The sequence below is a fragment of the Lepus europaeus genome, chromosome 2, assembly GCF_033115175.1.
Source record: "Lepus europaeus isolate LE1 chromosome 2, mLepTim1.pri, whole genome shotgun sequence".
Taxonomy (NCBI): domain Eukaryota; kingdom Metazoa; phylum Chordata; class Mammalia; order Lagomorpha; family Leporidae; genus Lepus; species Lepus europaeus.
The window spans coordinates 123873965-123889515 of NC_084828.1; the positions used below are offsets into that span (position 1 = coordinate 123873965).

General features: G+C 47.0%; 1 protein-coding gene across 1 annotated transcript; it reads right to left on the reverse strand.

Annotated features, from left to right (window-relative positions):
* Positions 1-2738: 2738 nt before the first annotated feature.
* On the reverse strand, positions 2739-9476 carry LOC133774725 (syncytin-1-like). Its single transcript, XM_062212629.1, has 2 exons — positions 9204-9476; positions 2739-4857 (listed from the first exon to the last, which is right to left on the reverse strand). Exon 2 carries the CDS (start codon positions 4684-4686, stop codon positions 2941-2943), a length of 1746 nt encoding a protein of 581 aa, XP_062068613.1. The 5' UTR covers positions 4687-4857; positions 9204-9476; the 3' UTR covers positions 2739-2940.
* Between the last annotated feature and the right edge of the window lie 6075 nt (positions 9477-15551).

Sequence of the window (15551 nt, forward strand, 5' to 3'; positions counted from 1 at the left end):
TCCTCTGAGCACAGACCCCAGTCCCCCTCCCAGTTCACAGTGCCGTTTGCCTCATCCGGGCTTTGCCACTCACTAGCTGTGGGACTTGCCATGAGTTGCTTAACCTTTCTGTGTTTCCCTTGTCTCATCTATAAAAGGAAGCTAATAACCACCTCCACCTCCAGGGTTCAAGGGAGGCTTTAGTGACATGCTTAGGGGAGAGCTGGGCGCACCGGGCGGTGCCGGTCATCACCGCTGTCACAGCCATCCGTATGTCACTGGCCTTCCTGTACACCTGCCGCTGCCCTGCTACCTAGTGCACGGCACGCCTGCCCCCACGCCACTCTGGCTCCTGTGCTGGGCCCGCCCTGCACTTGAGAGACCCTCGCTGCTGGACAGGTCGCCCCGCAGCCCCACATCCTGCACCGCAGGCACAGGTTTCCTCCCCAGCCTTAGAAGGGCCTCGGTGTAGTGGCCGTGGGTGCCTTGAGGGGCAGTGAGCCTGAGGCACAGCCGTGGGGGCGGGTGCTGCTGGCTGCTTCCTCCAGGACCTTTGTGCTGTGAGGGTTTGACCCTTTACTTTCTCCTCCCAGGGCTTTTTATTTTTGTAGGGTACCTTTTCTCCATTTTTATCTACTTGAAAGGCAGAGAGAGACACAGAGACAATCTTCCATCCTCTGATTCATTCTCCAAATCAACCGCCAGGGTTGGTTTGGGTCAAGCTGAACCCAGGAACCCAGAACTCCATGTGGGTCTCCCACGTGGGTGCAGGGCCCCAAGCACTTGGGCCATGGCCTGCTGCTTTTCCAGGTGCATTAGCAGAGAGCTGAATCAGAAGTAGAGGAGCTGGGACCCAAACCAGCGCTGTGATATGGGAGGTGGGTGGGCAGCAGCTGAACCCACTTTGCCAGCACTCCTGCCCCAAGGAAGCTTCCCCGAGACCTGTTAGCCAGCAGCCATGTCGTCTTGCACAGGCAATCTCCATCCCAGAAACACAACGTGGGGGGTCAGGCCTGACGCCTGGGAAGACGGCCCCTGGCCCCGCGACAAGGAGCTGGGACTTTTTATTGGTGCCTCTGACAAGGCAGGGCAATCCCTCTGTGACCCGCAGCGCCCTGAGCCTACTTTGAGTCCCATTTTAACCCACATTTAGATAAGTTAGAAGATATTAGGCTACATTATCCCCTCAGGAGTGCTAAGACTAAGTACAAAAATGGCCAAGGAAAACGGGCGAGACGAGATGCTCACTGCGTTTCCGGGAAAACTCAGAGCCTTTGTGAGAGGGCTGGCATGCTGCGAGCCACAGCATTAAATCTGGGGGAAAAGGTTTATATTCAGCTTTACGGCTGGGTTTCACTCCTGTGTGAACACACTGTTCTCTTCCCAGAAACTTGAGCTGCTCTTTCATTAACGAGGCCAGAAAAGGCCCAAATAATAAAAAGAAACAGTTCTTAAAGGTTTGCAGTTGCAACGCAGTCAGGGTCCTTCCTGTGATGGGGACATGAGCCCCGGCCCAACTGGACCTCCTTCCTGTGCATTGCCAACAGCCCTCTTAGTTCCCGGGAGGTGTGGCCGTGGCTGTAGGAACCCTGGGTATTTGAGGACTGTGACCAATTAAGAGTGTGCCTGTGAGTTGGCGTTAGAAGCATGTAGGCTGTCGGTGACTACATTAAGAACAGCAATACGCAGACACGTGCTCCTAAAACATGTCCTCATGAGAGCAGCTTAGAGCATCAGATCTCAGAGAGTTTGACAACCATCTTCCAAGGCCTTCCTTGCATAAGCAAAACAAATCCTGACAGGTACACGACTGTATCTGAACCATCGACAGTAACATCAGAACATGAAAAAAAGATTTTCTTGTCTTCAGATAGGGGCCATCTTTTCCTATCAATGTGCCGTGTCCTGGCACGAACGCCACAAACAAGAACGATCGCCTTCTTGAGTCAATTAGTTGTAAAGATGTTAAGAATTTGATGACAATAATAATTATTTGCCTAGAGTTCCAGCCATGTTAGATGGAAAGAATTTAAGCCCTCCCTGATGCCAAGCTCAATTTTTATGGCTCTCTCTCTCTTTTTTTTTTTTTTTTGACTACTTCTCTTGTTGCTGCCAGGGACTGGAAATTGGAGAATTTTCTTCCTAGTGATCAGACTCCATGGGTGAATGGGCTTAGTGGGTTGTGGGGTCGCCCTGGTTAACAGCATTATAAAGGGGGCCTGCACTGTAGTGCAGTAGGTTAATCCTCCACTGTCCCGACCCGCGGGACAGCAACTGGGGTCGAGTACCTAGAAGGAGAAATGAGAGGGGCAGGAGACACAAGGATGGCAGCAAGACAAGTGCTGATCAAGCTGCAACTTTATTTTTTGAACTGCTCACTATATATCATTGAGGCATGGGAAAGAGGAAGGGCTTGTCTTCGCTACTGCAGTGCTGACGCAATCAAGAAAAACCCGCGGGGCCCTATTACGGGAAGGGGCCCTGTTACGGGAAGCTACAAGATTAGGGAAGGGGGGTAGGGCGGTTACAGGCGCATGGCTTCTACAAGATTAGGGAGGGGGGCAGGGCGGTTACAGGCGCATGGCTTATAGTACATTTTATCTGACACGCCAGGTTTTTCTATTACCAAGAGGTAAGGCCACCTACTGCATGGTCCCTGACATATCCCCCTTCTTTATCAATTTAAGAAGGATAGCTGTGGTTTAGGCCAAGTTTGACGAACGAGCAGTGCCTGTCTTAGGAATCGACCCGAAACCCTAACACCTCTTACCCGTCGCTGGATATCCTTGCCAGTCCCCAAGGACTCCTGTCTTAGGCGGGTGTGGGTACGGGAAGGTGCCCGTCATTGGCTTACTGCTCATTTTATTGATAGGCCTGGGGCCCTTCCTGGGCTCCCGACTGGACAGCAATGAACGGGGGAAGGTTAGCTGTTGAAAGGACCGTGACCTTATTGGCTATACTTTATTGGCCGGAGAGGGGATGATAAGTTTCCATGGGATCTTGCATGGCTAGACTCTGGTAATGTATTTGAATTGGCCTGGCTGCCAAATTGTCTACTTGTTGTTTGATGAAGGCCACGAGTCTATTGAAGAGACAAGGACCTACAGATAGTATAATAAGTATTCCAGCAAAGGGGCCTAGAAGTGGCAACAAATAGGGAAGCAGTCCATTCCATCCAGTCCAGAAGGGGTTTTCAGCCAGGGCACGTCGACGACGTTCCAGGTCTTCTTGAAGTGTTTTGATTTTATCACGAACAATGCCGGACTTGTTGGCGTAGAAGCAGCATGTTTCCTGTAAAGCCAAACAAATACCTCCCTGTTCGGCAGTAAGCAAGTCTAAGCCTCTACGGTTTTGGAGAACGACTTCCGCTAGGGAGTCAATTTGATCCTGAAGGTCCTGAATGGTGGTGGATAGGGTTTGTACATCATTAATAAGCTGTTGGGACAATTGTCTATATTTGTGGACCGCAATTCCTAGTCCTGTTGAACCTGTAACCATCGCTGAGGAGATTCCCAATGTAGCTATTAAAGGAATAAATTGAACAGCTCGTTTCGGTCGCCCCGCAATATAATCAAAGGAGGGGATGGGAACAGGGGTATCTCCCGAAATGATTTCAATATTGGGGAAAAGCGTAGCATGTGCGCAATTACCGCTCCAATTTGCTGGTAGGACAGTATAGGCTAAATTATCCTTGCATACAAATACGGTGGAATTGGGGGCGTAAAGAGGGAAATCTATTGTTTCATTATCTGTACAAAAGGGAGCGAGGCCTACATCAATATTAAAGGAATTATTAAGGGGAGGTTTATAAAGGCAAGTGATGTTTTCAGCTGGGTAAGGAAGAACAGGAAAGGGATGTGTAGGCTGAGCGTTAGAGGAATCATTAAACATAGAGGTACTATTAAGCGGTAAAAATACGGCAAGAGGAAGGGGGGGTCCCTGGCGCAGACAGAGCCAACAGCTGTTTGCAAGGGAGGGGTTAGAGATATTAAGTAATTTATGGGACTCGGTGAGGATATCGGCGGTGTTGGCATCTAAGCCTTCCATTCCTCGAGATCGGATGTTAGCCAGAGGGTGGTATTGGAGAGAAGGATAAAGGCTTTCGAATGCGGTTTCGAGCATCTTTTGTGTTTTTAACCTGGTAAGTGTGTCCTGAGGGCCACCACCATCAGACACTCCCACAGGGGCTGCAGGGTACCAGCAGGCCACTTGTCCCTTAGGGGGGCAGGGAGGAGAGCTGAGGCGTGAAGACGATAAGTCTCCTCCAAATATTCCCCCATGATCTCCTGTTATAGTGGCAAACAATAAATGTTTACTCCCCTCATTACAGGTTTGATACTGAGTATAACAGGAGGAGTGCACAGAGTAGTGGATAGTACTATTGCATTCTGATGGGCATTGATCCTCAGGGCGGGAAGAGTCTAGTTTAGGTTTGAGAGTACACTGCCATTTGGAATCTGTGGCAGCCCGATATGCAGTTTTATCTCCACAGTCATGTGTAAAATGAGGCTTACGATTGAGGACTCGGGATCCATAGGAGGTTGATGTTTGTGGGAGTAATACTGTTATGCCCCCCGAGCAGGTACAAGGGTTATGCTGTTGAAGGAGTTTTTGAATGGCCTGAGGGTTGTCAAACCCTGCAAAGACTGGTGGAGCCCAATGGATGGTGTAGATTGCCATTATCAGGAGAGCAAGGAAGAGGGACATTTTGTTAGGGCCCTTCAGAGGGGTTAATCAGTGAGCCCTCAGGAAATGTGGTAGGGGAAGAGCGAATAGAGAGAAGATAAGATACACAAATAGCAACAATGGCAACAATACCGACAATAACAAGGAGTCCTGTAATGAGTCCCAGTAGAGTCCAGCCGGGTCTTTTTATTCCTGTAAACACAAGGGGAAAATATCCTCAGGGCCAGATGTAGGCTCTGGTGTAGGGTTAATATTAGAAGAGTTTGACGAATTAACTTGTTTAACTAATCTTTCAGGCAGCCATCTGGGTGCCGATTGCTTTTGATCCAGGATGCAGGCTGAGCCGCGGCCCCAGATAAGTACTGGATCTGGGCCATGCCAGCTGTTGGTGAGGGGGTCTCGCCACATCACCATAGGTGGAGCCGTATTAGGGGAAGGGTGCCAGTGACGGTCAGCAGCGGAATGACCATTATTATCCAAAGTTAAAAAATTTGTCACAAAAAGCGCATGATTTAAGCGATCGCGGGGAGAGGTAAAAGAGAAGGAAGTGGCTTTAAGCCGAGTGAGCCAAGTTTTTAATGTTTGGTGGGCTCTCTCAACTATTCCTTGTCCCTGTGGGTTATAGGGAATGCCTGTAGCATGGCTAACATGGAGCGCTTCACAGAATTGTTTAAACTTAGTGCTGACATAAGCAGGACCATTGTCTGTTTTAATTTTAGCAGGTTTTCCCAGGACAGAAAGGGCAGTGACAAAGTGTGAGATGACATCCCTAGCAGCTTCTCCTGAATGGGGGGAAGCAAAGATAAAACCACTATACGTGTCTATAGACACATGGAGATACTTTAATTTGCCAAATTCTGGGAAATGCGTGACATCCATTTGCCACAACTGATTAGGGAGAAGACCACGCGGATTGACTCCTAAATGCGGTACAGGGAGGCTTGTGATGCATGTGGGACATTGTTTTACTATTTCACGAGCCTGATCTCGTGAAATCTTACAAAGTAAACGGAGGGATTGAGCATTTAGGTGAAAGGGGTCTTGTAACTGAACCTTATCAGGGGCAATTTGTAAACCAAGGGCGAGAAGGGTTTTAGTAAGGTCCGTGAAGCAACGAAGTAGGTTTGATTTATTTTGGGCTGCCAATAGAATATCATCCATATAATGTAAAATATAAAGATGTGGCCAGCGTAAACGAATTGGGTCTACTGCTTGTGCCACAAATTTTTGACAAAGGGTGGGGCTATTGGCCATTCCTTGGGGTAAGACCTTCCATTGAAATCTTTGCATTGGTCCCTGGAAGTTAACACGGGGAAGGCTAAAGGCGAAGAAAGGATGGTCATCAGGGTGTAAAGGAATAGTAAAAAAGCAATCCTTAAGATCTATAATTATTTTAAAATAACCATTTGGAATGGCTACAGGGGTGGGGATGCCAGGTTGGAGGGCACCCATGGGTGCCATGACCTTATTAACGGCACGCAAGTCCTGTAAAAGGCGCCATTTGCCAGATTTTTTCTTTATGACAAAAATGGGTGTATTCCAGGGAGAATTAGAAGGCTCTAAGTGTCCAGCCTCGAGCTGCTCCTGTACAAGCGCTGTAGCGGCATTTAGTTTTTCTTGAGTAAGCGGCCACTGGTCCACCCAAACAGGAGTTTGAGTATTCCATGTGATTTTATCTGCATGGGGTACAGGAAGGCCAGTGGCCGTTGCTAAAAATCCGAATATCCGAGCCCGTGTTTATCTGTTTTAGAGGGAGTTGTAATGGGTTGAGTTATGCCCTGTCTTGTTTTTCCAAGTCCCGTGCCAGGCACATAATCCATGCGCAGCATTTGTTGTGTGACCACGTTACTAGGGCTGCACAGGATAACTTCCATTTGGGAGAGAATGTCACGTCCCCACAGATTAACAGGAAGGCCTGGTAATACAAAAGGAGTTACAGTGCCCTGATTGCCTTCACTATCCTTCCAGTGTAATACCTTTGAGCTGACTTGGGGGTTATTAGATTGGCCTATACCTTGTAAGTCAGTAAAAGATGCGGTCAGCGGCCAGTGGGTGGGCCAATGATCTTGAGATATGACCGTGGCATCCGCCCCCGTATCTAGAATGCCCTTAAAATCCTTTCCTTCAATAGTAAGGGTTAGTGTAGGTCTATTTTTTGTGATTGGCTGGACCCAATAGGCATCCGAGGAGCCCAAAGGGGTAATGCCTCGGGGCCTGGAGGAAATTGAGGATGTATTTTTAGTAATTAAAGGCATAAGAATTAGTTGTGCTAGGCGGGTGCCCTGTGGAACGGCAGCCACTCCGTTAATAGCGGCTGCTAGAATCTTTATTTGTCCGGTAAAATCACCGTCAATAATGCCAGGAAAAACTTGAATGCCCTTAAGGGTGGCTGATGCTCTACCAAGAATAAGAGCACAGGTACCCGAAGGCAGAGGGCCCCACACCCCTGTAGGGATAATTTGTGGGCCCTGGGTGGAATCTAATATTGTATCGGAGGCGGCACAGAGGTCCAGTCCTGCGCTACCTGGGGTTGCTCGTTGGAGGGAAGTAATTGTTGAGGCATTTGAGGAACTTGTTGTTGGGCTTGGGCCTGAGGAGGGACAAACCGTATCGCCCCAGGGTTTGTCCTTGGATAATTTGGGGCCAGGGGCTGGCCCCTCTGGGAGTTTCTCGGCAGCCTAGGAGGGAGGGGCTGGCCTGAAGAATTAGTCTTTGACCTACATTCATTTGCCCAGTGATAACCCCTATGGCATCGAGGGCACAGGGTGGAAGGAAGTGGCCTACCTGGAGGGGATGGGGTTATATTTTGTGCCATAGGCCTGGTTGATGAGGCAGTGGGACAATCACGGGCAAAATGTCCAGGCTGTTTACAAGCATAGCAAGTGGAGGTTTTTGCGGAGGGGTTGTGAGCCGATTTAAATGCAGCTCCGATAGCCAGACCCATAGCGTGGGCTGATCCCACGCCAGCGCAGAGCCTCACGAATTCTGAAAGGTCATTTTTATGTTTATGAGGCCGAAGAACGTCCTTACAAACTGGATTGGCGTTTTCAAAGGCAAGGTGTGTAACGAACGCGCTTCCACTCTCTCCCGGGCCGACGAGTCTCTCAGCTGCCATATTAAGGCGCGAAACGAAATCACTATAAGGCTCGTCGGGCCCTTGTTGAACTTTAGCTAAAGAGGCGGTGACCGCTCCTCTCTGAGGGAGTTTTCTCCATGCCCCCATGCCGGCAGTGCTAATTTGTGTTAGTAACCCAGTAGGGAATTGGGCTTGTAAATTATTGGAGTTATACGGGGGATCTCCCAAAAGTTTTTAGAGGGTCCAATGTTTTGATGAGACTTTAGTAAGGTTTTGTTGAGCTAACTCTTTACAAATTTGAACATAATCAGCCCTCCACAGGACGTAATCACCCCCGCTGAGAGTGGCTCGGGCAAGAAAATCCCAATCATTAGGCGTGAACCAGCGGGTTTTTTGGTTTTCTAATAAGGCCTGAGTGTACGGGGCGGTGGGGCCGTATTGGGTGCAAGCTGTTTTAAGTTTTTTAATAAATTTGAGACTAAGCCTTTTGTAAGATGACGGTTGTCCATCTCCCGGTCCCTGATGGGGGGCCTGATCCTCTCCCTCTGACCCCGGATCCTCACTGTCTTCCTCATGTTGGTGGGGTGAATTATCCTCATCCTCATCTTCCCCATCAGTGGTAGGGTCGGACTGGCCTTGGGCTTGTCTCCTGGTTACAGGGAAAGCCAGAAGGGGTTGGGTTTTGGGCTTGGTGTTATTTTGCTTAGATCGTGGAAGGGGTCGTTCCAAGGCGAGATGGCGGAGCTCATCATCGAGGGTTCTTAGTTCTTTAACGAGCTGGATGTGCTCCCGCCTGGCTTGAAGTGACTGCCGCAGAGCCGACAAGTCAGGTATAGGTGGGTTAAGATCGTGGAAGGAGGGGGCGCAAACGGTAAGGGGTAGGTGAGGATTATATGGCGGGGGTTTAGGGGGATCTGGGGCACTATGGGCAGTCTCCTCTCTCTCTTCAAAGGCTGACCGGTCTCGAATAACAGGATATAATTGGCCCGTCTTGTTGGAGAGGGAAGGGGTGGGCTCCTCGATCACATCTGGGGGGTCATCTGGGGTGCCATTATCAGAAACAGGGGGCATATCTAGAATGACAGAAGGGCATCTAGAGGGGGGTTGGGAGCATCGCCGTAGCGTCTCCTCGCCTTCCCTCACCAGGGCGTCGACAGCTTTATCTGTATGCCGGGTTTTTATAATATCATTAATTAGATTCCAATATGAAAAGATGGTAATAGGCACCTTGGCAGGGCCAAAAGTCTCATGGAAATCTTTTAGACAACTTCCAACTCTATTCCACTTAACCTCGTCGATTGTGCCTTCCTTGGGAAACCAGGGACACAGTCTTTCTATATGATCAAAAAACACTTTTAAATCTTTCTTTTTAACCCGAACTCCTCGTGTCTTGAGAGTATCTTTGAGGCTTTTAATGAACATTTCCCGTGACGATAATGCCTGCCCCATGGCTGTCACTTACCTTGCGCCGTCTTCGCTCCTCAGCGTCGACCGATGCTGATGATCTCGGGTGGGCAGTTCCGAGCTGGTCGCACAATCACTTGGATCCAAGTTTTCCTCCTGGAAGGCGGCGTTTCTCCAATCTTACAGGCACTTCGAGCCCCAAGGGCCACACTCGAGCCCCACGTTGGGCGCCAGATGTCCCGACCCGCGGGACAGCAACTGGGGTCGAGTACCTAGAAGGAGAAATGAGAGGGGCAGGAGACACAAGGATGGCAGCAAGACAAGTGCTGATCAAGCTGCAACTTTATTTTTTGAACTGCTCACTATATATCATTGAGGCATGGGAAAGAGGAAGGGCTTGTCTTCGCTACTGCAGTGCTGACGCAATCAAGAAAAACCCGCGGGGCCCTATTACGGGAAGGGGCCCTGTTACGGGAAGCTACAAGATTAGGGAAGGGGGGTAGGGCGGTTACAGGCGCATGGCTTCTACAAGATTAGGGAGGGGGGCAGGGCGGTTACAGGCGCATGGCTTATAGTACATTTTATCTGACACGCCAGGTTTTTCTATTACCAAGAGGTAAGGCCACCTACTGCATGGTCCCTGACACTCCACCTGCAGCGCCGGCATCCCATATGGTCACCGGTTCTAGTCCCAGCTGCTCCTCTTCCAGTCCAGCTCTCTGCTATGGCCCGGGAAAGCAGTGGAAGATGGCCCAAGTGCTCGGGCCCCTGCGCTCGTGTAGGAGACCTGGAAGAAGCTCCTGGCTCCTGGCTTTGGATTGGCACAGCTCTGGCTGTTGCGGCCATGTAGGGAGTAAACCAGAGGATGGAAGGCCCTTCTCTCTGTCTCTCCCTTTCACTATCTGTAACTCTACCTCTCAGATAAATAATTTTTTTAAAAAAGAGAATTAAAAGAAGTTCCATGGTGACGTGATCCCAGGAAACCACAGGAACACCACCGAGGTTGAACTCGGAGAGTTTTTCTTCTGTGATCTGGGGCTCCAGGCCAGTTGAGGCAGGACATGGCTCTTGGGGTCCTCTCCTTGACACTTGGAACTGCTGGGTGGAGGCAGGCTCAGGGATGGGTGCCCAGCCTCCATGCTGGATCTGAGGCCTGGGGCCCAACCGTGAACCCGAGGCTCTACTGTATGTGGCCCAGAAGCCCTTTATGCCTTGGTGCAAACCGGATGCTGGTGGACCTGAGTTGATAACTCAAGAGCAGAGGTGGTGGCTGTTGAGTATGTGCACGCTAGTGGTACTTGAAGGGCTTGAGGTTCCTAAGTGCAAGGGTTCCTGTATTTCCCAGACATAAATATTCCTGTTAGAGAATGGAGCTACAAGTGTGACTATGCCCTGGCTTCGTCCAAGTACGTGTTTGAGGGACAGCCTTAAGAAATCAAGGCAAAAAGAACATGAGTGAAAAGTGGTGACTGTTGAGAATGCCCCCTTCTGATTTTGCTTTAAATACAAGCCACTCTTTTCAGCTCTTCTTGCTATATCCCCAGCACACAACATAGCTGGCAAAAAAAGAACCTTTAACTAGCCAAAGCATTCCGGTCACCACCAAGCCTTTGACATGTAATTAGAATGTTTTCAAAAACTATCAAAGTTCTGTATCAATACATCTTTATTTGTTTACCTAGTATGTCAAAGATATACTAGGTAAAAGTTCTATAAGATCTTTCTGCTTAATGCTTAGTATTCCATGAAGTAGTTGAAATAACTTTATCACTTTTCCTCATCTTAAAACTTTTAATATTTCCTACCTTCTACTAGTAAAAGGTAAATAAGATCCTACATACAAACCAATTATTTTTTACTGCATCTAGCTTTCCTTTTCATTAAAATGCGTTGGTAGGGTAGATGTCTGGCTCAGCAGTTAAGACATTGCTGGGGACCCCAGTATCCCTTAATAGAGTGCCTGAGTATGAGGCCCAGCTCCACCCCGAGTCTAACTTCTTACTAATGTGCATCCTGGGAGGCAGCAGGTGATGGCTCAAGTCCTTAGGCCCCTGTCACCCACATAGGGGAGCTGGATTGAATCCTGGGCTCATGGTTTTGTCCTGGCCCCAGACCACGCTGTTTTAGGCATTTGGGGAGTAAGCCAGCAGATGAGAAAGCTCACTGACTTTCAAATAAATAAATAATAAACAAATAATTTTTAGCAAAAGGAATGTATCATCAATAAAATTTAATTTTTATTCTCAGTGATTATCAAATTTTGAAGCACATTTATGTTCTAATAATAACCCAGGAGAGCTTTATATTTACATGTTTTCATAGTAACTTAATATGATAGGCTATCAATAAAAGTTTTATAATCATAAAAATTAGCTTGATATAACAATTTTATTTTGTAAGTGCCAATATTCACAATACCCTGGTTATTTTCACAATATCCTTCATAGCTATTTAAAGTATCATGGCATATTTAGATATTAATATAAAAATGTGCAAGAGGTATACAAGTTTTTAAGATTTATTTGTTTATTTGAAAGGCAGAGCAATAGACAGAGAGGGAGACAGAGAGAAGAGAGAGAGCGAGCTTCTATCCTTGGTTCATTCCCCAAATAGCCACAATAGCCAGATGTGTGTCAATCTGAAGCCAGGATCCAGGAACCCCAGTCTGGTCTCCCACGTGGGTAGCAGGTGCCCAGGAACTTGGGTTATTTTCCGCTGCCATCCTAGGTGCATTAACAGGGAGCTGGATCAGAAGTTGAGATGCCCAGGCATGGAAAGTGGCAGCTTAGCCTCCCGTGCCACAACCTGTTCTGAGATACATGGTTTTAAACTAAAATTTTCAGGATACAATAGCAAAAACATTGATACAGAATTCTGGAGAGAATATGTAGATTGAGTCCTTATGCAGTTGCTGCTATTAAATAAAGCAGTCGCGCAGTTCTTCGTTTCTATACTGGGTTCTGTGTACCCTTGGAAAAATAAAAATATTTCAGTTTTGAGATCCTCTGAGGTTCCTAGCTTAAACCTTAACTATACCATTTTAAAAGTCTGGGAACAGTGAATGGAAACTTGGCTGCTCTGGCTTTTAAGAAATCTTGCTTTAAATCAGAGAAAAGAAGTAGTCACTTGAATTTGGCAGTAACTTTAATTCCCTAGACATTTAAGGTTCTGGATAGAAAATTACCACCGCACAACTCTTCACTTTAAGAAGACAGAAGCTATCTCTTTAGATTAATGTGTTAGACCCCATGCAGCTCACTTGGGAGGAAGGTAGATAAATCTGGCAGTGGTGCACAAGGCAAAGCCAGATGCTCAGACTTTCCAGCAAACAAATATATTTCCAGTGTTGTCTTTTCATACAAACGTCTCATGCAAGTCTCCATTTAAAAATGCCTCAGTGTTCTCAATTATATACCTGCCTAATTTGTTGGGTTTGAATTATTTAACTATGAGGATTATTATTTGTAATAAGAAATAATCCTACAAGCTAATTATCAGCACTAAATATGTTAATAAAAAAACCCTTCTGGCTGGCAAATGAAATCAATCCATTTCATTACTTTCTGAATTCAAAACATTTAAAGGAAGTGGCCAACCTATGGAATCATGAAATGAGTGACTTAATTCTCACAGGCAAGCAAGTGTGATGCCTCATCGTGTTGAATATAGACTCTGAAGCTGAGAGTCTGAATCTAATTCCCAATGTTAGTTCCGTGTTCAGAATACATTGACCTAGTGTAATATTGCAAGTTACTATGTCATTTTAAGAGATTTAGAACTGCTTTTGGGGGGTGTAATGATCCTATACTATTTCCTTTATAATTCTAGTAAGTCATTTGAGCACTTTTTATTTCACAAACCTCAAAAGACAATCAGCAGGGCCAGTGTTGTGGCCCAGAGGGTTAAGCTACCACTAGTAACACTGGCATCCCACATCAGGGTGTGGGTTCAAGTTCTGGCTGCTCCGCTCCCAGTCCAGCTTCCTGTTAATGCATCTGGGAAGGCAGCAGAAGATGGCCCTGCCACCCATGTGGGAGACCTGCATAAGTTCCTGGACTCCTGGCTTCAGACTGACCCAGACCTGGTTGTTGTGGCCATTTGGGGAATGAACTAGAGAATAGCAGATCTGTCTCTCTTTGCCTCTCCCTTGCTCTCTCTGTTGCTCTGCCTTTCAAATAAATACATTCTAAACATTGTGTTTTACAAAATGGACAGCTTGGGGCTGGTGTTGTGGTGTAGTGGGTTAAGCTGCCACCTGTGATGCCGGCAGTCCATATATGCACCAGTTCAAGTCTCAGCTGCTCCACTTTTTTTTTTTTTGACAGGCAGAGTTTGACAGTGAGAGAAAGACACAGAGAAAGGTCTTCCTTCTGTTGGTTCACCCCCAAGTGGCCACTACGGTCGGCGTGCGGCGGCCGACGCACTGCGCTGATCCGAAGCCAGGAGCCAGGCGCTTCTCCCGGTCTCCCATGCGGGTACAGGGCCCAAGGACTTGGGCCATCCTCCACTGCCTTCCCAGGCCACAGCAGAGAGCTGGACTGGAAGAGGGGCAACCGGGACAGAATCCGGCGCCCCAACTGGGACTAGAACCCGGGGTGCCAGCGCCGCAGGCAGAGGATTAGCCTAGTGAGCTGCTCCACTTTTAATCCAGCTCCCTACTAATGCACCTGGGAAAGTCCCTGCACTCACATGGGAGATCCAGAAGAAGCTCCAGTCTCCTGGCTTCAGCCTGGCCCAGCCCTGGCCATTGACGGCATCTGGGGGAGTGAACCAGCAGATCAAAAAAGATCTGTCTCTTCTATATCTATAATTCTGCCTTTGAAATAAATTAGTAATATATCTTTTAATAAATAGATAAATAAAGGACAATCAGCATTACCAAATTTTCTTTGGGGAATCAGATATTGAAATATATGCTGTTATGAGGTTTACAGTTTATTTAATGAGTTATCAATGATCAAAACCGAAGTGTTTCTATTGGTGTGAAAAAACATCGGGACAGGTATTTGGTGCAGCTGTCACAACAGTGTTTGGGACACCTGCATCCCATAATGTGAGTGCCTGGATCGAGTCTCACCTGTTTTCAACCCAGCTGCCCATTAATGCACACCTTGGGAGGCAGAAAGTGGGGCTCAATTTCTTGGGTCCCTGCCATCCGCGGGGGAGACCTGGGTTAAGTTCTAGGTTCCTGGATTTGGCCTAGCCCAGCCCCAACCTAGCTGTTGTGGGCAGGTGGGGAATGAATTAGTAGACAGAAGAGCTCTCCCTGTCTGGCTTTCTCTCTGCTTTTCATATAAATAAAGAAAAAGGAAATAAAAATTAAAAATTACAAACTTCCAGTTTTTTCAGGCTCAAAGCCTTAGGTATTGATGTAAGACATTTAAGATTTTCATGCATATTGAGTTCGTTTAATTCACTCGCTGGACCTCTTTGAGTAGCAAAGGTTAGAGCACTGACACTTTTCTCCTTGTCTGGAAAGGAGAGGTGGAGACCGGAGTTGGAGGCCCAGGCTCCTGCATCAAGCCTGCTGTTGAGCAGCTATCTGAATGGAGAGTTATTCAGCCTCCAAGGAAACTGTTACCTCCTGGAAAATTACAGGTCTGGACCAGAGGATGCATCAGGTCCCTCCAGAACTGTAAAATGCACGTATTTTAAAATAACTCTTGTTTTCCTTTTAGCTGCTGTTTGCTATGTTTTCCCTCATAAATGGTTAACAAAAATCAGAAACATGTTTATTGTGTTATTACTCCCAAGTCTCCCTATTTAGTTGTGCTTTGCATTCGTTGAGTCCCAAAGACAGTTACTTTTTTGATGTCAATTTTTATACTCTTCTTCCATAATTCTTAGAATATTATTCAGATGTATATTTTCTTTTTGGGAGAGTTCTTATGAATACTCAATCTGCGGGGTTATCTGTTGCCCAAATGAAAAAGTAGTTAATATTATTTCATTTTTCAGAGGAGCTGTAGTATTTGTAAATAGTGGATATTGCATTAATTGGAGCCAATCTCATAAAATGCACACCTGTTAAAGTGGCAAGAGCTGGCACTGATTTCAAATATCCGAGGACAAATCCTTTCCCTCTCTGCATAGAATTTCAATCAGTGGCCTCCTGTTTATTCCCAATACTAAAACTTTATTGAGAAATTACTTAAGTCATATCTGGACTACTGTCCTAGACTACCAACTGGTGTTCCATCTCCAGCCTTTCCATTCCATAATTATTCCAGTACAGCCCATCCAGAGCAGTTCCCAGATTTTAACAAAGTGCATACCACTTCCAGGCAAAAGCCTGCACTGTAGCCTTACTCACGCAACAGGATCAACCTATCTTTTTTTTTTTTTTCAGTTTCTACTACTTCTCTTTGACAAGTATTTCCTAGACTTTCTATATCTGTGATTCCGT